This window comes from Rattus rattus, chromosome 2, assembly GCF_011064425.1.
Source record: "Rattus rattus isolate New Zealand chromosome 2, Rrattus_CSIRO_v1, whole genome shotgun sequence".
In the NCBI taxonomy this organism is placed as follows: Eukaryota; Metazoa; Chordata; class Mammalia; order Rodentia; family Muridae; genus Rattus; species Rattus rattus.
Genome location: NC_046155.1, coordinates 25,683,379 through 25,705,002, shown reverse-complemented (window position 1 = coordinate 25,705,002; position 21,624 = coordinate 25,683,379). Strand labels below are relative to the sequence as shown.

General features: G+C 45.5%; 1 protein-coding gene across 1 annotated transcript in view; it reads right to left on the bottom strand.

Moving 5' to 3' along the window:
- Window positions 1-68: 68 nt before the first annotated feature.
- Window positions 69-21,624, bottom strand: part of Dmrt1 (doublesex and mab-3 related transcription factor 1) — a 96,601-nt gene continuing 75,045 nt past the window's right edge. Inside the window, exon 5 of the mRNA XM_032895456.1 lies at window positions 69-417. Coding sequence (XP_032751347.1) covers window positions 254-417 — 164 coding nt within the window. The 3' untranslated portion in view covers window positions 69-253. The remainder of the gene's footprint in view (window positions 418-21,624) is intronic.

Sequence of the window (21,624 nt, the reverse complement as noted above, 5' to 3'; positions counted from 1 at the left end):
GAAGGGACAGGCGTGGGGGGGGGAAGAGTCTCACTACTGTTTAAACTTGGTGAGCCAGGCACTTAATTCTCGCAGATGGTAGTCTGGGATCCTACACTGTTACAAGGGTTTTAACCTAACTCTAACGTGAACCAAACTTCTGACTGGACAGAGCCAGTACAACCGATTCAAATAACAACAAACCCTGCCGATTAACAAAACAAGCCTCCTAATACCCTGTGAACTGAGTCGCCCCCAGGCTCGCCCCCGCGGCTCACTCGTCCTCATCTTCTTCCAGGACCTGGTTGACGGCGTAGCTGCTAGGTTCAGAGGACGCAGACTCGCATTCCAGAACTCCCTTCGTGCTCTCGTTGCTCATCGGAGAGCTGCTGGAGAGGGAAACCAAGCCAGAATCTTGACTGCTGGGCGGCGAGAACACTGGGAAGTGGAGAGAGAGACAGAGACTACGTTAAAAGTGTCTACTTTAAAAGTGTCCGGTCTTTCCGCAGTTTTCAATTAGGTTCCAACAAAGAGGCACCCTCCCACTTCTACTGCAAGTCTTCTCAAGGCCCCCACAGAACCCCTCCTGCACGTCTTTAGAGTAAAAGCCAACCATATTTACAGTGCATTTGCTTAACTGAGAGGAGAGTGAGATCGCACAAGCCCAGATTTATGGTTCACTGAGAAGCAACGCCAAAACGCCACTCCACCCACTTTGGAAGACTTTCCGCCCCTCCTCCCCCCTTTACGTAGAGAATGCTAATGGAACTCCTCTCCTTCAGTGATTCACCTGAGGGGTGAGCCCTAAGTGGGACTCCACCCCTTACTAGTCCAGCCAAGAAAACAGAAAATCCAGTAGAGGAAGTGGGTAGCCCAGCAACTTTTTTATTTCTCTGGGCTACCGCTGGGCAATAGACGCTGGGGGAGGAGTGGTTCGGCGCTAATAACTTTAAAGAATTAAGAGAGGGTATGCAGAGGGGTTTTTTTTTTAATGGAAAAAGATAAGCTGAATTACATATCACACTAAAACATGAGATTTTAGTCTGTGAACATGAAAATTTCACTAGGACCCTGGCATTACATATGAAGGATACAAAAATAATAATGTGCTCCACATTTCCTTTTTGCAACCTTAGAAGCCACGGTAGATACAGAATTTAAGCAAAAGGGTCTTTGACCCTCTTAACCTTAGCAGAGTTTAGATCCACCCCCCAGAACTCCCTTCAAGCCTGGTGTGAATGTAATTAAGGGGAAGCTGCCGCGGTAATTTCTCTCCTCATTAACTTCCTGATTGGTTTCGGCCTCAGGATTCTGCCGGCCAGTAGTTTGTCACCAATTCCAAATGGCCAATCGTTAATACTAATGTTTGTGTAACTAACTGCCAGCATCTGCCACGGCTTCTTGTACGACAATAATGGTGAATGGTGAAAGGGTACATTAGTGCTCCTGCGTTAATTCAGCCTGTGTTCATCAATAGGGAAATCTATGATGTAATTAGCAGGATGCACTGGGAACCGAGTGCTGAAGTCATTTGTAGAGAACTAAATCATAGTGGAAGCTGAACCGGGTCCTGATGTGTTTGCCATCAATACTTACTATGTTTGGAATTTAATAAGGTATATTACCACGCTGAAAAGAGACCTTTTTACAAGAAGAGAACACTATTTGCGCTTGTTACGGCTTTGGGACTGTCTGGGGCCACTAGTGGTGATACACAGAAATAACAGAACTGAGATCAAGAAGTGGACCCTTAGCCATGCTGCCCAGCCAGCCAGCCACACCTGTCCCCAAAGCCCCAGTGTGATCCTGACAGGCACTCCGGCATCCAACACGGGGAGAGACCATCTGAAAACCCAGGGTATAAATCTGACGAGCAGCCTAGATAATTTCCTGCCCACCCGGTTCTGTACTAAAGGGATTTGTTTCGTTTCCCTTAAATAAAAAGATGTGAGTATGTGAACTTAAAAAATTAAATATTTTGGGGTTGGGGATTTAGCTCAATGGTAGAGCGCTTGCCTAGGAAGCGCAAGGCCCTGGGTTCGGTCCCCAGCTCCGAAAAAAAGAAAAAGGAAAAAAAAAAATATTTTATAGGTGTACAAAGAGCAGGTGTGAAACTGTAATAGATGCAGCAAAAACAACATATGTATGTACACACACACACACACACACACAGATACACACCGCCGCCACCGCCACTGCCACCACCACCACCACAATGGGGGCCCCCAAAAGTCTTTACATGTGAATTTCAACTTCTCTGCAAGTCCTACGTACATGTCCCTCATCAAACATAGACACACAGAGATGCTGTCCTAGTATGGTAGACTTTTGCTCAGGGATCATCCTAGCACACAGATCTCAAGAGCAGACTGGAGTCTATTTGATTACCTGCACATTCTCACACCCACAGCAAACCAGGGCGTTTTCTGTCTCCAAGCCACGGGGAAGGGAATGAATGTTTACTGACTGTGCTCCACAGGTCAGATACTATACACAGTGAGATGTTTCACCTCCAAGCCAATCACTACGAGAGCTCATCTCCCCGTGGTGTACAGAGGACCCCCAAGTCTCTGGCACGCTCTTCCCCCTGCACCTGCATAGCCTTGATGATCACACCTGGAAACCAGCTACTCATTCTCCCCAGTCCTTGTCTGACACTAAGGGACCAAACTATCTGCCCTTCTCAGACTGACGCAGGGGCTTATGGGAGTAAGCAAGCGCCCTCCAGTGAACATCCTTGGCCTTCAGTGAGAGGCTGAAGGAGATGCCCTCATCCATTCTCATTCAGCTAATTTAGCACTAAGGGGAGACTGGGAGTGTTGCAAAGGAGAAGAATTTGGGAACAGCCCCTACTGTTCCCAGTTACCTACTATTTCCATAGAATTGGGGACCACAAATGTGTGAGGCTCCAGGCAATCCAGGGAGGAGGCAAATGAGTGAACTCAATCTGTTTGGGAAAAGCGCCTTTTTACAAAAAGCGTTTCCCATTCTAAATTTACAGTCATGTTATTTTTACATCTGTTCAAGGATTAGTACTGTCTTTAAATAAAAGGTTATCCAAGTTAGTGTCACATTCTGTTCAACTCATTTTTTAGATAGCACCTTATGAAAGTCCCAAATGCCTACACAGGCTTAGTGACCAATGGTCCAAGTCTATTGTATTACCATCCTTAACTATTGCCCTTTGGGGTACCCCATCCATTTAAAGAAACTTCATTTAACCTTTCTGGAAGCAAGTGTAATAACTGTGCTTGTAAAAAACTTAGTGCCAATTAGACATTCAGAAGACTGGACAGGACCTCTTCCCTTCCCCCCACTTTTTTAAGTTGACTCTCATGGGCCCTGCGGAAGACTCATTTCGACTCGAAAGGCTTGCCTGTGTCATTTGTAAGCATGCTGCTAACACCTAGTGGCCTCTGCACTGAGAGGCCACCAGACAGCCCTGCCATCCCAAGAAATTGGTTCCATCTTTCTGGACAGCAGCCTGGTGACATGTGATCAGAGCCGTAAAACCGTTCATACCCTCTGACCTGGTAATTCTTCTCTGGGGAATAACCCCAAAGAAAGAGTAATTGGCCCAGAGATGCGAACTCACACCATCTGAGAGGATGATGTTATCGCTTCCCTCTTGTGCCTGGAGGAGGGGGCAACTGCCCAGGAAGGGGCAGGAAGCATTAGTAGCAAAAGTCAATGAAAAGGTTTTACTTCCTGGGAGCACTGGTTCCTCCCAGAAGTAGAAGAAATGAATTAGAGCAGAGACTGGGAGGGAAAACCCCCTGCCCTTCTCATCTGTCCGTCACAGTAAGGGGTCCTAAGCCAAGGAGGCTGGCCCTTGTACAAACCAGCAGGTCTAGGACCTGCTTCCTCTCAAGACACCAATTAAGCATATGGCCTCTAAGGGCTAAAAACAAACATCTTACACATCACAGTTCTTACCAACAGAGAGAAAACACTTCAGATGGTTTTGATGACACTAACGGAACAAAGTAGTCTTTTTGCAAAATGATACAAACTACAAAAAAAAAAAAAAAAAGGAAACAAGAAAAAAAAACTAAAAATAATACAGCAAAACCCATTCAATTTTTTTCCTCTTTTGACACTGCGAAAAACCCTGACTTTTAACATGAAAGATCTGTCGTAATGAAGTTGATGGGTTGGTTCAACTAATTCTCTTTCTGTGAGGAAACATATTCATGCTTGAAGGGAAAAAAAGTTATTTTTCCCTCTGTAGGTTAAACACTATCAAAGCCTCACTAAGAAACCCTTGGAAAAGAAAATGCAAACAATGTTCCCAGAGGCTATGGTCTTTACCTGGGTACCACTGCCAAGGGGTACTAAATACTAAAGCGCTGGCTGGCCTCTTGCTGGCTCGTAGGCTTAAAGGGACCTGATGAGAAACTGTGAAAATGTCTTCAACAACAAATTCCTCTGCTTCTGCTTCCCGATAACCAAAGTGTTTGGAAATAAAATCACAACCAATCAATACCACTTAGCAGATATTTAATGTTTCACAAAGGAACGTTCTTCCAAAGTGGAACTGCCGCCCTTCTCACTAACAGTGAAAATAATTAGGATTATCTCAGCTGCCGGAGCTTGGCAGGATCAGTTTGTACTTTCAAACAGCATTAATTCCTGGCACTAAGAACAAGGGATGAAAGGTAAAGACCTGAACAGAGGGCTTTCTTCCACCTGATCTATCAGGATTAGCTCATTCTTTCCCAGTTCATGCCTGCACTCTAGTTAAGAGGAGGGCTGAGCTGTAACTGATGTAATTAGAAACCGCAAGCTGAGAAAAAAATAGCCCATTATTAATCTCCCCATTTACTAGAAATTTACTAAAAAAAAAAAGTAATAATCTTTGAAACAATTAAGTGTGTTTTCCCCCTAAGTGGAATTAAAGGCTAGGGACAAGAGCTGGAAGGACTATATTGGATAACTCGTTCCTTAAAACCACGTTTTAACTTGCCAGTTCTAAAATCTGGGGCCAGCTTTGTGAGGGGCCAGCTCTGTGTCTAGTGTGTTGATGTGCAGCTGCTGGGCTCTGGTAAAAGAGTTCCTGAGGATTGAATCCACAACTTGGTGCCTCTGCCTCCTCCCCCTCCTCCTCCTCCCCACACCCCCCCCCCGATTATTCCAACCCTCTCAAGCACTGGGAAAGAAGGGTTAAAAATGAGAAAGACACCAGAAAATGCCTGTCTATGTAACAGTGACCAGGTTTCTTTCCTTCTAACATTCCACGTTACTTGAATATTCATACACGATTCATGAAATGGTAGGATGTTTTTATTCTAAAAAATAACCAAACCAACCAAACAAAAAACTCCACAGGCCCATCAGATTTCCTTCTGCTCCATGCCAAGAGAGCACTGTTCTGGGACTCTACATTTCTATACTCACAGCCCACCCTGCTCTGCTGAGACTGGCTCCTTTGCTGTCATCTTGTTCCATGTTGTCACCAGGAAGACAGGCCACCAGGCACACCTGTGAGGGATTGTCTGGGTCAGGTTAGTCTCTGGGCATGCTTGTGGGAGATTATTTTGGTTCTATTAATTGAGGTGGGAAGCCCTGCCCACTGTAGGTGGCTGCATTTCCTTCTGGGATCCTGGGCTGTGTGGAAGGGAGCTGCAGATGGGAATGTAACTGGCTGCCTTGAGCTCCTCTTTCTGTGACCTCCCCCAAAGTGTAACCTGAATTGTGAGCCAAATAAACCCCTCCCCCCCGAATTTGCTTTAGATGAGGTTTTTTTTTAATCACAGCAATCAGGAACACAAATTAAGACACCTGCTCACCTCTAGACTTCAACCCTCAAAGGGAAGAATCCTTTCTTGTGTCAACATCACACACACACACACACACACACACACACACACAAACACACACACACGGGATATAAAGGGGCTCTGAGATAGCTCAGCAGGTCAAGGAGCTTCCCGTCCATCTGTGGCAAGAGGGTGTAATAGCCAGAATCACCCACAAGGAAGAGGAGAGAACCCACTCCACACAGCTGTCCTCCAAACTTCGTGTGTGCATCATGGCACTGGCCCTCCCACGTACACACATACAGACATAATATGTATTTCTTTATTCTTATTTAAAAAGGGGAAATGGGGCTAGGTTGTGTAAGAGCTTTCTATTCTACCTGGGACCCATGAAGGACTACACCACGGCATCATGGTCGCCATGATGAACTATAGGGTCAAGCCTGTGAGTAAACAGATCTATTCAACACCGCAGCTCTGCCTTGATAGAGGCTCATTATCTCTCACTGACTGCCCCACACCACACCTCGGTACCAGGTATTGAACCACGAGCTCTGCCACCAGAAACTGACACTACTGAAGTGCTTTCTGACTCAGTTTCCCCAATGGTGAAAGGAACACAAGATAGGCAAGTTTCTAAAGGACTGCGTGTGCAGATCCAACCAACCTGATTAACAATGCCAGAGTCAAAAACATTTGTCTGTACTGAACACGCACAGGTCCCTCAGCCCCTTATTTATTCCCCAAATAATGACGTCTGTTTAAACGGCACAGATTAGGTACTATAAGTTGTATGTTTGTTTGTTTGTTTGTTTGTTTGAGACAAGTTGTTCTGTGGAGCCCTGTGTAGAACTCAGACTCAGTAGACCATGCTGGCCTCAAACTCAGAAATCCACCTGCCTCTGCCTCCTGAGCGCTGGGATTAAAGGTGTGCAGCAGCACTGCCTGGCTCAGATTAAATGCTATGAGTAACCAAGATGGCCTGAGGCATATTGAGCATTCATTTCTATTATGAGCAACTATGATACCACTTTATTCATTTTTAAAACCGTTGGAGACATAGCTTCACATAGCTCAGGTGACCCTCGGTCAATGACCCTGAGTTCCCCTGGGTCACCACCACACCTGGCTTAGTACACCGCTTCCTGGAACAGACCTGACGATCAGACTTCACAGCCTACAACCAAACCCTGAGAACGTACAGAGATTTCTATAGCCGTTCATCTCACAGTGTTGCTCTGAGGGTCAAGGAGACAGAATCTCCCGTAAAGTTTAGGGCCTTAAAGGTATGCTAGTTAATTACTCCTCTCTTCAGGCACAAGATGGACGTCTTCTCCACAGAACTTGGAGCCCAACGTCTAAGGCGGAACCGAGAAAAATGAACGGACTCTTATTCAGCAGTGGTTTGGAAAGAAAAATAAGTCTCACCCACAGCACGGCTCAAATATCCCCCAAACTTCTGGGGCAAGTCTGTCTCACGTGGAATGTTCACAGAAAGGCGGCTTTGATTTTCTTCACTTCCCTTCAACATAACCGAAAGACGGAGAGTCACCGTGAATTCCAAACTGAAACCCGATCCTACTATTTGTGCTTTTTACAGCATTGTGTGTTGGACTTCAATTACATATAACAGTTTCTGAAGCTGGGCCAACCTACAGGAAGCCTTAACTGAAGCAGTCAGGGCAGAGAGTCACGGGAACAGCTCACCGCAGAACTAGAAAGGCAGTTTACAAGGAAAGCCTGGAGTTACTAAACTCAGATCATCTGAGAGAACAAAGTAGTCTAGCCATGGACACATAGGTAAGGAGGAGGGTGTGTGGACGTAACACAACCATGAAACACTGCAAAGTCACAGGCTGGCAAAAAGAGCCTCAAATCCCACACCACTTTTAAAAAAAATTTTAAGAGCAAATTTTTTTTAGCTTTTTATTTACAGTGGCATTAAGTCTCTGTGCTAAGACTTTAGAGTGGAGCTCTTAATGTAGGTGGCAGGGTGAGTGGTAACCCTTGGGAACTCTGTAATACATACAAAGGCCCATGTCCACATAGAGATGCTGGGGTGGTCATGTATGTGTAGTTGCATTTGAAAACAGACCTATGACTATCACATCAATTATGGTCACCCAGAGCAAAGGAGAAGCTCTGAGGGCCACTTGCATAACACGCTGGTACATATCTTCAGCACTAGAAAGGCAGAGGCAGGTGGATCTCCATGAGTCAGTCCAGCCTAGTTCTCAAGGTGAATTCTAAACTAGCCAGGGCTATTAGGGGGGACAGATGAACCGACAGACAGATGGATAATGGACAGATGGACAAGGGTTAGGTTTATGACTTTGAGGAATTTGTCTGTCACATGTGAAAGCAGTAAGCCCTGAGCAGGTTTGATCCCATTGGCCATTCTAAGAGAGAGGTTACTGGCTAAAGAGCTCTGTTGTTGGCCCATCCACACTGAATGGGCTCACAACTACTCATTAACTCCAGCTCCAGGGGATCCAATTCCCTCTTCTGTGCACACTCTTGTGTGCAATCACACGTGCACTCACTCACAAGTAAATAAAATCTTTTTTTAAAAAAAGAAGTGAAGTTAGCTCTGACCAGATGTTTTACAACAGGAGAAAGTTTTAGTGTAGAATTTCAAAAGAAAGAATCGTGTGCAATTCCACACTCAAGGGCAGGGCGTGATGGAAATCCCACCTTAGCTGGGCAGTTGGAAAAGCCTAAAACAGAGGACTGTCAGAAGTATCAACAGCTCCCAGGGAAGCAGGGAGCAATCAGCCTTCTTTTAATCCAGAGACCTAAATGACCTTGGTTTCTGCTTAATCCAGGCTGGCCCATAGTCAGTCAGCTTTTTAGTGTGGGAGTACACCATCTTTGAAACCACTCTAACTCAGTGGTTCTCAACCTTCTGATACTTTGACCCTTTAATACCTCATGTTATGGTGACCCTCAACCATTAAATTATTGTTGTTGCTACTTCATAACAGCAATTTTGCTACTGATGTTAATTTTGGCGTAAATATCTACCTGCTGGATATTCTTAGTGACCCCCTGTAAGTCATCTGACCCACCAAGGGAGTTGTAACCCGCAGGTTGAGAACCACTGCTCTAACTGAACTTTTAAGACCAGAAGCTTGTACAATGCAGTTTCCAATTCTAGGGTGTCTTTTGTGTAAAACCATTTCAATAACTTTGTAATTGGCTAGCCGGAAACTCTCAGAGCCATTTCTCAAGCAGAACACACATGGTACTTAGAGCTCTTAATTTGAAAATGAATGTTCTGGTCCAAGTGACCCAGTAGTTGCAGAGCAGAGGACCACAGAAGGCAGGCGGTGGTATCTTCCTTGTCTGGACTTTCCTCTTCATAAAAGACCATCGGGCGGATCTACTGCAGAAAGCAAACTGCACCCGGGTTGGCTAGTACACCCATGCAGAGTCCCCTTCATCTCTCTACAGCATCATTACTTGAAATCATAGGCAGACAATGAGCAGTGTTTCCATCTAGTACAGGAGGAGGACGCAGACAAGCCTAAAAACAGCATAACCGGCTGACATCAGGAAGGAAAACCCAGGTGTTTCAGACAGGAAGATATACAGCTCACCAAAGCATCTTGTGACTTTACACACTCAACATGACGTAGATGTGGTGGGTGAGCACAGCGGTGCGTGTGTAAGAAGCAGGCACACTGCTTTAGAAAGGCTCCACACAAAAATGAAGGACACACGGCATAGACGACACTTTCCCAGGAGTTCTTAAGAGTGTTTTTATGCTTGTGTGAGGCTCTAATCTAATACACATTTTGTTCTGTTAAAATGTTTCCTGTCCAATTTAACCCCCATAAAGAACTTTTCTTTTCCCCACTTCTTCCTGCCTTCCCAGCCCCATCCCCCTTTCCTTCCCATCTTCTTTTTACCATCCTCCCAATTCAACTGGGGTCACTGTCACTTCGCAGTTCCTCCCCAAAGCATGGGCAACTGGGACTTCCTAATGCCTAGGAAAAGATTCCTGGAACCCACCCAGGATCTGCCACTCATCAAAACTCCATCTCTTCCTTCTCTCCGGGCAGAAGGGCACCGTGTCCTGTGTCCTGTCCTCAAGCCACAAGGTCATTTATCCAGAAATCCATCCCTCTCTTCCCACCCCGCCCTGGGTCACAGACCTTCTCCACACTGCTGGACTTGCCCATCTTGTCACAGAAGGCTTTAAGAGCATTTCCATGAAGGTGGCTTCATGTCCTGACTCCTCAAAGAAAACTATATCTGTTCCTGAATGATATTGCTGCCTTCTCAACCAGAACGGGCAGGCTTCCGGCTACTGTACTCCTGTAAGAGAACCCTCCATTTCCCCCAACCACCAGTCAAGTCCCTGCTGGTCTTGAGTCCTGTGTTCACTGAAACTACCTCAGCCTCTTCCTTGTGTTCTCTGGCCACCCCAGTCCCTCCCATACTAAGTCCTGCTCTCCTGATACTCACATGCCCCTCCCTTCCCTCAGCACCTTACCCAACACTTGAGCTAACAGCATTTGGTCACCCTCCCTGGCCTCCCAGATACATACATTTTTTTCCTTTCTCCATGATAAATGAGGTCTATTTGGGACCATCAGACTAGGTTTTATATAGATTACTTCTATTAAGGATTGACTGATTAAACCTATGAGCAATTTGAAAAATGAGCTCAAATCAATAGACACACCCAGCCTTGTATCCAATGGAGAAGCAAACACACATTTTTACACAAAAGCGTTTGTGTAAAATAGCAGTGTATCAACCCACAAAATCACACACACACACACCACACACACACACACACACACACACACACACACACACACACACACACACACACACACGAGACAAAGGCCAAACTTTTAAACCCTGGGAGAGTTAAGTCCCTAGTCTTACTCTGAGAATATCCAGCTGGCACTTGGTCACTGTATAATTAATTTCACCCTTAATGCTACTGTTGGAAATTATTTAAATGCCCAGGCACTGACTACATTCCCTTTCTCCCTATACACACTGCTTCCTGGTCCCACACTCTGAGGAGAGCAGGCATTTTGACCCTTGGTTCATCTTCAGTGTTGACTGTAATTTAATCTGCAATTCAAAAAAAGCAAAAGTGAGGTCCAGCACTCAGGAGGACTATTGCCTGCCCCCAGAGCACAAGGTGGAGAGCAAGTACTTAACACAGAGAGCAAGTATTTAGCAAGTATTTAGCAAGGAGAGCAAGTACTTAACAAGCAGTCGCCTCAGCTCCCTCAAGGTAGAGCCAGTCTTCTGTTCACCCTGGAAAGGTCTAGCTCATCCCCAAAGACACCGATTTACATAAGGAAATGCTGCAAACCTCCTGGCTACCAGAAAGGTCAAGTGGCCCAGACTGCCAGGTTCACACACTGGCTTTGATGGCACTGTAGTTCTTAAACGGTTTTTTGTTGTTTTGTTGGCCATGTCTGAGGTGTTGGACACAGTGTGTTCCATTAGGGAGCACAATGTTCTGCCACACAGAGTGGGCCGAGTTCCTCTCTGTTTTCTAATCTGCCTCCAGAAGGAGGTAGAACTCTCCCTAAGAATGTATAAGCTGGGGTGGCGCCTTTAACCCCAGCACTCAGGAAGGCAGAGGCAGGCGAAGCTCTGAGGTTGAGACCAGCCTGGTCTACAGCATGAGTTCCAGGACAGCCATGGCTACACAGAGAAATTCTGTCTTGAAGAAATGAAGACAACAACAGCAAATGCACAATCCGGTCACTCTAACTCAGAGAGTGTTTCCTGAGATTCTGTTCTGGTGCAAGCACTGCTCTGGGTTAAGAAATACCAGTGAGTAAAAGGAAATGCCTATGGCCAGACACACTTGGGGTATGGCCAGCCAGGGTGACTTAGTGATGACATGTCCCCTAACAATGCAGGACAGCTCTGAGCAACTACTCATCCCTAACACAAACAACAGTGTTAAATGCTATTGTCAGTAAAGAGGTATGTGACCTTACGGCCTGGCCTCTAGGTTGTTCTTTTAAGAGGGTAGAGTATCAGAAAGTGTTCCAGACACACGACCCCAGACACGGGCTAGGAAGAAGATGAAGCTTCTTGTGCTGGCCTGATCTTTGTATCTCCCTCACCTCATGTCTTGTGTTCAGATCTTAGTTGTCCCCAGTCTCTTGGTCCTCTCCCAGCATATCCCTGCTGCCAATCTAGTATCCCCTCCCTTCAGTCTGCTCTAGAAAGTCTTCTGAGTACTTGACCAGGAGTTTTTTGAAGAAAAGCATCCAGCTAAACTAACTCACCCAAGGCACGAGCTGCTCATTTTCTTGTCGACATGTTACAGAGGGACTTTCTAGACGCACAGAGATGTCAACTCCATGACAGGGTAAACTTCTGAAGTGTTCTCTGCGGAACACACTACTATCGATGCACACATCTTTAAGTTTTCATTTTCCCTACATTAAGGGTGAAGCCGGTCTCACTCTGTACCCTTGGCTGGTCTGGAACTCATGATACAAACCTAGATGGCCTCAGAATTACAGCAATCCTCCTGCCTCTGCCTCCCAAGTGCTGGGATTAAAGGTATGCACCACCACCACCTGGCTGTCTGCTGATACTTTCTAGCTGAGTTTGTTGCCCACGCCCAGCATGCTGGGACAGTGAGAGCCACAAGTCATGTGACCTGCCCATGGGCTCCTCCTAGCTGACACGTGACAATCAGATTCCCTTTGCTCCGCCTTCCAGGAGATTGGGTGGCCACACAACGGTGGGCAGTATTTAAAGAGAAGTCGTGAGATAATTTTATTTTTCTGTTTACAGGGAATTCTCTTGCTGTCCAGTCCTGTAATGAGGCTTTGGGGTTCTAATTAGGTATTTACTGGAGAAATGAAGACGATAAAGACAATTATTTCCACTCTGAAATAGTACTATTATAACGCTAATCTGGATAAAATTTAGAAGGAAAACCCACAGATATCAGTAGGAGCTAACTAACCAATGCACTTGGTAGTTAAGGGGAGAATACTTTAATGTTAAATTTATTTATTTAAAATAGTTATTTATGACTGTGAAGAAGAAAGTGGACAGTCAAAGATTTGAGACAAAGTAGACAGGTACAGGCAAAGATCAACATATATACTCGAAGTCACCTTTAAAATAAAATTTAGATAAAACTTAAGTCTTGATTTTGTGTAAATACAAATTATTTATTTTAAAAAGCACCGGGAACCTGTAACGCCAAAACAAAAACCAGACACAAAGAATGGAGAATTTTTATTTTAGAAACAAAAAGCAATAAGACTTGGGTAAGCAACGGACCCAGTCGGCTGCTTCAGGCACCAGGCTCCTCCGTGGAAGTGCCTCACCACAGGACTGTGGGAGTGAACCACTTCTTTAATGAGCCCAGCTGGAAGCACCAGGGCCCTGAAGCAGGAGCCCTGAGAAAGCTGGAGGCCATCAAGGCAGGAGCAGCGAGTGCTGACTTAGGTAAGCAGGCTTGCAGATGAGGTGCAGCCCACATTATTTATTAGCACAATTATCAGACATAATGGCTGCTAGTGTGTTCTGGGCATTGTGCTTTAAATGTCTCTCGCCTTTACCAAAACCTTTCCAGGAGGTGGTGATTAACAGTCTCCTCTGATGGGTTTAAAAAGCTGAGACTCAGAGAAGGGGATCCACAGGCCCAAGGGCACACTCCTGCTGAGTGTCACCAGGAATCTGGATGGTCTACAAGGAGCCACGGCACCCTGAAGCACGTTTTACTAACACCCGACTCAGTTCAAAAAGTAGGGGACATGAGCACCTGTCCAGGCAGCCACAGCATGGCTGAAAAGGCAGCCGTGAGCGGAGTTGCCCGTTTTCCTTCCCAAAAATCAAGCCAGGGAGCCATACTGCTGTTTGTCCTGGGCAGGAAGGACGTGCCCATGAGCCCTGGAGAAGCCTCAAGCACCCATGGAAACGCCAACGATGACACAGGAGACAGCGAGAACCTGGTACCAGAGGATGAGACAGAACTATAATTTGTAGGGGATTTGAAAGCCACAGAAATGGCAGTAAAAATAGTTCAAGAAAACTGGGCCTGGTGATGCACGCCTTTAATCCCAGCACTTGGGAAGCAGAGGCCGGTGCATCTCTCTGAGTTTGAGGTCAGCCTGGTCTACAAAGCAAGTCGAAGACAGCTAGGGTTGTTACAAAGAGAAACTCTGTCTTGAAAACAAACAAACAAACAAACAAACAAGCTCATGGACTTGTGGTTCTTCTGGTGGAGGAAAAGGGGAAAATGAGGTTAAAACTAACCCAACCTCCCTTTTCAGACCCCACCTCTCTACAACATAAAAAAGCTTTGGCCTCTGCTGTGTTTTCCTTCAAGGTTGAAACATTTCATCCTCCAGGGAAGGTTCTTAAGCAGGAAGGTAGATTACTCAACATAGCTTCAGGAAGTCCCTGAAATTGACCAGATTCAACAGACCCTTCCCTGACAGAGTAAGCAATAAAAGCTGAGAGTCCTCCTCTCAAGAACCAAGCTGCCTGGGAGAAGCAGAAACCAGGCCTACAGAAGGTGTAGACCAGAGTCATCTGAGAAGGACACTCTCCAACTGGTTGTACTGCCTGCAGGCTGTGCATTGTGCTTCACGTTTCCTAGCTGTGGTGAGCTTTCTGTCACCCATGCTGGGGTGGGCCTTGGTGATGCAGCTGTCTTTGTGTCCCTTCTGCTTCTGTAACTAACCCTTCACCCAAACTCCTTTAAGTAACTCCAATAAAACTCATTGGTTCACCAAGTTGGACTCTGGTGCTATCTCTACTTTGGTCTCTCCTGTATTCCCTATTTGGGGTGAGCAGACCTGTGTGTGTATCATCTCCCTGGGGAAAGTTCTGTCATACAACAGCTCTCTTCAACAGACTCTTGCTGAATGGAGGAATGCACACCAGGCAGAATGGAGGAAGGAGTCAGCCAGCAGGCAGGGCTGAGTGGGCCCCTGGCAGGACTCTCCCCATAGGTTTTACACCTCACGGAGTTCCCAAAGCACACAGAGTGGCCGGCTGGGCAGGCCTGGCTGCACAGAGCCAAGCAAGTATGTTTACAGGGTAGGTAAGTAATTACCCAACGGCACCTCCTGTGACCTGCCATGATGCCAGGGTAGAGACAATGAAAAATGAACCAATTCACCCCAGCAGGCTTCAGCACCCTCGGTCAGCAGTATCGACTCCTGATACATCTAACAGAAGCGTTTACTGGCTGGCAGGTCCACTGTGGGGATGAATCTATCAATCAACGAAGCTAACACAGAGTCCAACTCGGTCCGCAACTTTAAACACCTGACTGACAGGAAACAGTTAAAAACATGGAAATAAACTCTTGGATTTGGGCAGTGTCTCTAAGAACTCTATTAACCCCCATGATGCCTTCTTTGGGCCCACAGTTTCCAGAGCTGTAAAGAGCAGGGGTTGAGTTCAATAACCTCATCTTCTTTCTCTTCTTCTAAAACTTAGATTCCTCCATGTACCGATTTCCCGGGGAGTTCTGCTCAGCCCGAGTGGTTTAAGCACCTGTTCAAAGTCAGAGTTAATGGCGTACAAAGGGAGAGTTGGGTAATTCAGCATCAAGGGATTACTTCTGAAGCAAGAAATTAAAGTCTTCCCATTCCTAACAGATATTAACGTTTCCTGTTGTCAATAACAGGCTGCTGTCACTGGGACATGGCCGCTAAACGGGGTGAGGCTCAATTCATCCACCTCTGGGTTGGAGTCGACGACTTGTTACCAGTGTCAGAATGATAGCCTCGGCCTCACAATGACTGACATCTGATCAGTAGCTGGGGACATGGTTGGTTCTTCAGGACCTTCATGCTTTAGTCTGAGTCTCGTCCTTGCAAGGGCATCAATGGCTACTCATTTGTGAGTTTCGGTGGTTATCCAGCATAGCCTCAATGGACACAGTGAACATCTGCTGGCGTCTCTCTCTCTCTCTCTCTCTCTCTCTCTCTCTCTCTCTCTCTCTCTCTCTCTCCCATCAGCACCAAAAGGACGTGTTTTTCCATCTTTCCCACAAAGCAGACAGCATGCATTCTCGACACAACTGTTGCCACAGCATATTGGTAAGAGGGCAGAATGACTCCCGTGTGTGCACAATTATGTAAGTACATGCACGGAAGGACCAGGGTACAACCTCTGGTGATATGCCTCAGGCACTGTCCACTTTAATTGTTTCTAAAACAGGCTCTCTCTCTGACCTGAGGCTCTCACTTAAGCTAAGCTGGTTGATCACCGTCTCTGCCTCCCCAGTGATGGGAGTGCAAACCCAGGAAAAAAGAGGAGTTATTTTTCCCCTTGGGTTCTGGTTCTCAGGCTCGCAAATCAAGTACTTAGTGATGGAGCTCTTCCTGCAGCCCTCGGAGATGGAATTTTTATGCAGAGATCGATTAGGATCCACTGCAAGGTGGCTGTTAGGTAGGTATGAACTATGCTGGTGGGCCTTGGCCTGTAACCTGTGACCTGCTCTTACGCTTTTCTTGCAAGTTGAGGCTGGGGTGGTAGTGAAGAAAATGGTGTAGTTACCCAACACCTCAGGCACTGCCCACCGCTGGGGGAGACCCTCCTCACCACACCTGACTGATGGAAACAGAAGTCCCTAGTGTATGTTTCATCCAGACAAAAAAATGTAGATGTCAGGAAACCCGCCATTGCCGGGAGCATGCTCCAAATGCAACCTGGTCTTGAGGTTCATTCAGCAGTATTTACCACAGTCTGAAAGGCAGGCATTCTCTGTCTGAAGTGCTCTCTTTTCACACCCCCACAGAAAACACCGGTCACCACTTGTTTGCAACATCAAACAAAGGACCTGAGAAAGTAGACTCAAAATGAAGACATCAACCAATAAACAATGTTTCATCCAAACTGCTGGAACCATTTATTAGTAATTCATAGTACCAGTTGTTAGAAAACAAAAAACAAACAAACAAACAAAAAACCCAGAGAAAACGTACTTGTACTAGCATGGAGGAGCTCTGAGACCCACTTTAGACTGATGGAGTGGGGAAGCCACACGCTTCCTACAACACCGCTTATGTTAAAAACCCAAGACTGGGGCTGGAGAGATGGCTCAGCGGTTAAGAGCACCAACTGCTCTCCCAGAGGTCCTGAGTTCAAATCCCAGCAACCACATGGTGACTCACAACCATTTGTAATGAGATCTGATGCCCTCTTCTGGTGTGTCTGAAAACAGCTACAGTGTACTTATATATAATAAAATAAATCTAAAAAAACAAAACAAAACAAAAAACCCTCCAAAAAAAACCCCAAGACTGAATTTCTGCAGAAATACAAGCCTGTGTGCAGCTTCACAGCAGAAAGCCTGGGATGGGCTACATCGTGAACTAAGCTTCAATAAAGTGGGGAGAAAGAGAACCCAACTCATTACTACACCAAGACTACAGCTGGCAATGATGTCACGGTCTCCTTTTGAAAAGCAAATGGTAGGGAGCTAGAGGACAAATAAAAGCAAAAAATAAAATAAAAACTCTGTTCATTTAAGGAAAAACAAAACTATGCATTCAGAAATGTTTCTAGAAGCCAGCTTCTAAGAGCGAATTAGAAAACTTTAATTACATTCGTTTATTGACCTGTGTGTATCTGTGCCGTGGCTTATGCACGAACGCCAGAGGACGACTTACAATCAGTTCACTCCACATGCATTTCAGGGACCACACTTGGGCTGACAGCCTTGGTGACAAGTGCCTTTACCCACTGAGCCATGACCAGACCAAGGATTATTTTAGAGATTATTCTCTTTAAAAATTAAGCTTGATTTTTAAAGTGCTTTTTAAAAGTTTTTTTTTAATTTTAAAAATTAGGTATTCATTCTATGTGTATTTTGCCCACGTGGATGTATGTGTGTCACATGCTGGTTTCATGCCTGAGGAGGTCAGGAAAGGGTATCAGATCCTCTGGAAATGGAGCTGTAGATGATAGTGAACTAGGAACTTAACTCCAGCCCTCTGAAGAGCAACAAGTGCGCTTAACTCCTCAGGCATCTCTCCTGCTCCGAAAACGTCCTTTTTAAACAAGTGACTTGTGAAAGCTATGTGGCAAGTCTCACCTTGAGGTGAAATGGTTGGTGCAGACTACCATGAAGAAAGTCACTACCACTTAGCTATACTGTTATGAGGAAGCACCACAAGCCTCCAAGGTACAAAACAAACAAACAAACAAACACGCTACGTTGAGAAAGTTCTAACTAAAATGTGAAATTTTGTTTTAATACAGCCTCTCTTTATACAGCAGAGACCAGACAATTTCTTAGTAGGGGATGCATGTTTTAGGCGACAACTTCAGTTATTAGGCCATCCTGTGAGCCTAGTAAGTGGCCATAAACCTTGCAACGCAAGAGACCTGCAACCTGCATCAAAACACAAGGCATAAATGTGTGCTCAGAACACCATGGGAGATGAACTATGTTCCAGGAGGCGTCATCTAGCACCGTAAGTGCCTGAGAATGGAGCAGAGCCCAGACACAGGCAAAGCAGAAAGAAAAAGATTTCCAAAACCAAGAATCAGGTTTGCATGCCAAGGAGTTGGGGGCTTATGAAAGGGTAATTTGAGGTTAGAGGCAAGATTCTATCCTCAGAACGTGCTGGCCACCCAAGGACCAAAATATCAGAAATTCCATCATTAAGCATTCAATTCTTCAGAATAAACGCTGGCCCCCTGTTAAAATGCAAAAAATCAAGAAGAGAAAGGCACAAAATCAATGTCACTTTACCACGTTGTTTATCAAATTGTTTTCTCTCAAAGGAGGAGGAGGCAGAAAAGGAGTCAGGCTACTAGAACTCAGAAAAAGTGTGTGTGTGTGTGTGTGTGTGTGTGTGTGTGTGTGTGTGTGTGTGTGTGTGTGTGTTTAAAAAAAGGTAGCCAGGCATGGTGGCCATGCCTTTAATCCCAGCACTTAGGAGGCAGCGGCAGGTGAATCTCTGTGAGTTCAAGGTCAGCCTGGTCTACAAAGCAAATCCAGGATAGCCACTGCTCTGTTATACAGAGAAACCCTGTCTTGGAAAACAAAACAAAACAACATAAAAAGTAAAAAATAACTCCTTTCTCATGGTGTCTACTCTGTCTTCCTTACCAGAAAGAATCCTCCTAAAATATGACATTTGGTCATCAGATCGGGATCTGCTGGTGGGCCTCTCCAGCATCCTGAACCAACTGTGAGTGGCTTGTTCTTTGCCTGGCAGACTCTTTCCTTGAAGCACATACAGACATCTCAAAAGCGAGGGGCTTACCACCTCAGCACTGAGAGACAGATAACAGTTCTGCCATCCTCAGGTTAGTAAGTCTGGCAGGATCTCGAGGGAGTCTCCATTAGTCTCTACAACCAAGCACTGCTGTCCTCACAGCTCAGGCTGGGTGCTTTCCTTCCCTCCAATCCTAGCCCTTGCTCCTGAGACTCACCCTCTGACACATGACCTGCTCACAGGTGCTTTGGTTCTATGTCTATGTGGAACCCAGTCCAACACACAGCTCTTCAGTATCCCTGATCAACACAGTCCAACACACAGATATTCTGTATCCCTGATCAAGAAACAAGCACAGGAACAAAGTTATCCAGTGGGGCTATGAAATAGAGCATGATGGTTAATCACCACTGGAAACTTGTAGCTCACTCAGGAAAGAAGCCTCCTAGTGTCTATGATTGGGTTTAACTGAGGAGGGAAGGCCCACCATGAAAATAGTACTATCACATAGCCTGAGGTCCAGATCCCATCCCCCACATATCTTGGGGTCCAGATCTATCCCCCGAAAGGAGGAAGTGAGTGGACCGTCAGCACTGGTCTCTGCTCCTGACTGTGGAGGCCATGTGACCAGCCACCTCACAGTTCTGGTGTCACACCTTTGCCACCATTATGGACTAGATGCTCAACCTACAAGTCAAAATGAATCTTTCCTTCCCTAAACTTGCCTTGTTCAGATATTTTTTTCACAACAAGAAGAAAGTAACTAATACACATGATCATGAGCACAAAAAAAATAAATGTCATTTGCAAGCTGTCACCATATAAAAACATGACAAGGATTGCACAAACTGGAAGAAGAATCAAGTTCAAGGTCCCTTCTGGATATGGAAGGTATTGAATCAATGCAAGCTAAAAGAACTCGTGATGTACCAAAGGGACACATCTCCTGATGAGGCACTTTGTCCCAGGATTCTAAAAATGATTCCATATTAGGAAACCTATTAATGTCACTTGCTACATTGATAGGAGAAAATATTATCGTTTTGATACTAGAGTACTATTGTATAACAAGATTAAAATATTCTTTCAGAGAAGCTCCTTAAGGAGGAAAGTAGACAACTAAAAACAGCTTCAGGAAGTCCCTGAAACTGACTAGATTCACTAGGCCCCTTCCTGATACAAGCAATAATAGCTGAGAGTCTCTCTCAGATGAACTGAAGCTGAGCTGCAAAAGAAGACTCATATACAAGCAACACTGAAAAGACTCTGAGAACAGACCAAATGCCTGTAAGAAGCAGGGGCCAACCTCGAGTGTAAAGGGGCCCAGGCCAACTTTGACAGATAGCAAGGACCCTGTCCATCCAACCTGAGGAGCTTCCTGCAGGCTGTGCAATGTGCTCCAGGTTCCCAGCTTTGTGAGCTGTCATGTGTGCTGGTTAGAGCTTTGGTGATGCAGCTGTCTTTGAGTCATTTCTGCTCCTATAAGTAACCCTTCACCCATATTCCTGTTAAGTGATCCCAATTAACTCATTGATTCACCAAATTGGACTTTGGTGGTATCGACGCTTTGGTCCTTTATCTGGAGAGAGAGAGAGAGAGAGAGAGAGAGAGAGAGAGAGAGAGAGAGAGAGAGAGAGAGAGAGAGATCTCTTCTCAGGAAAAGTTTTGTCATACCACAATTACAATGTCCACATTTTCTTTTCTGTCTTCTTTAAAAAAAACAAAAAACAAACAAACAAACAAAAAAAACATGGTTGCTCTGTGTACCTCTGGTTGTCCTGGAACTTTCTCTGTAGACCAGGCTGGTCTTGAACTCAGAGATCCACCTGCCTCCCAAGGGCTGGAATTAAAGACGTACAGCCACCACTGCCCAGCACTAGACTGTCTTGAAATCCCCTCTGCTTCCCCAATTTCTCACTGTGGCAAAATGCAGCTAGAATTTACGATCTTCACTGTTTTTAAAGGTGTGGTGTCCATATCAGTTTTGCTGCCACCACCGTCTAGCTCCTGGACCTTTCATCTTTCTATCCAGAAATGACAGTAGGCACCTAGAAGTAACAGACTCTCCATTTTCTTCTGTCCTTGGTCCTAGGTGACCATTTTACTTTTGGTGTCTATGGTCTCTGACAAAGGACCATATCTAACTGGAATTGTCTTTTTCCGGTTAGCTTTTTCACTTAACATAATGCCTTGAGGCTCCTCCATGATGTGTCTCATGTATCAGCATGCCTTTCCTTTAGGGTTGAGTAACAGTCACTATTTATGTGTAACTCATTTTATTTACTTCTTTGTTTGTGGACTGACCTTTGGGTTATTTCCCTGCTTTAACTTAAAAAAACATTCATTTTGTCTTATGTATATGGGTGTTTTACCCGTATGGATGTCTATATACTACATACACATAGTTCCCAAGGAGGCCAGAGAGAGCATCAGGTCCCCCGGGACCGAAGTTACAGACATCTTGGGTCCCTGTGTGAGGGCTAGGAACTAAATGTGGGTCCTCCGGAAGGAGAGCAAGTGCTCTTAACTGATGTGGCCGTCTTTCCAGCCACTTCGATTCCTGTGAGCCATGCAGCTATGGCCATGGGTTTGTGGCTATCTCTTTAAACCTGCCACTTTCAATCCCCTTTAGGTCACATGCTGGTTGTTGTCTGTTTTGTCAACTTGATACAAACCTAGACATGTCT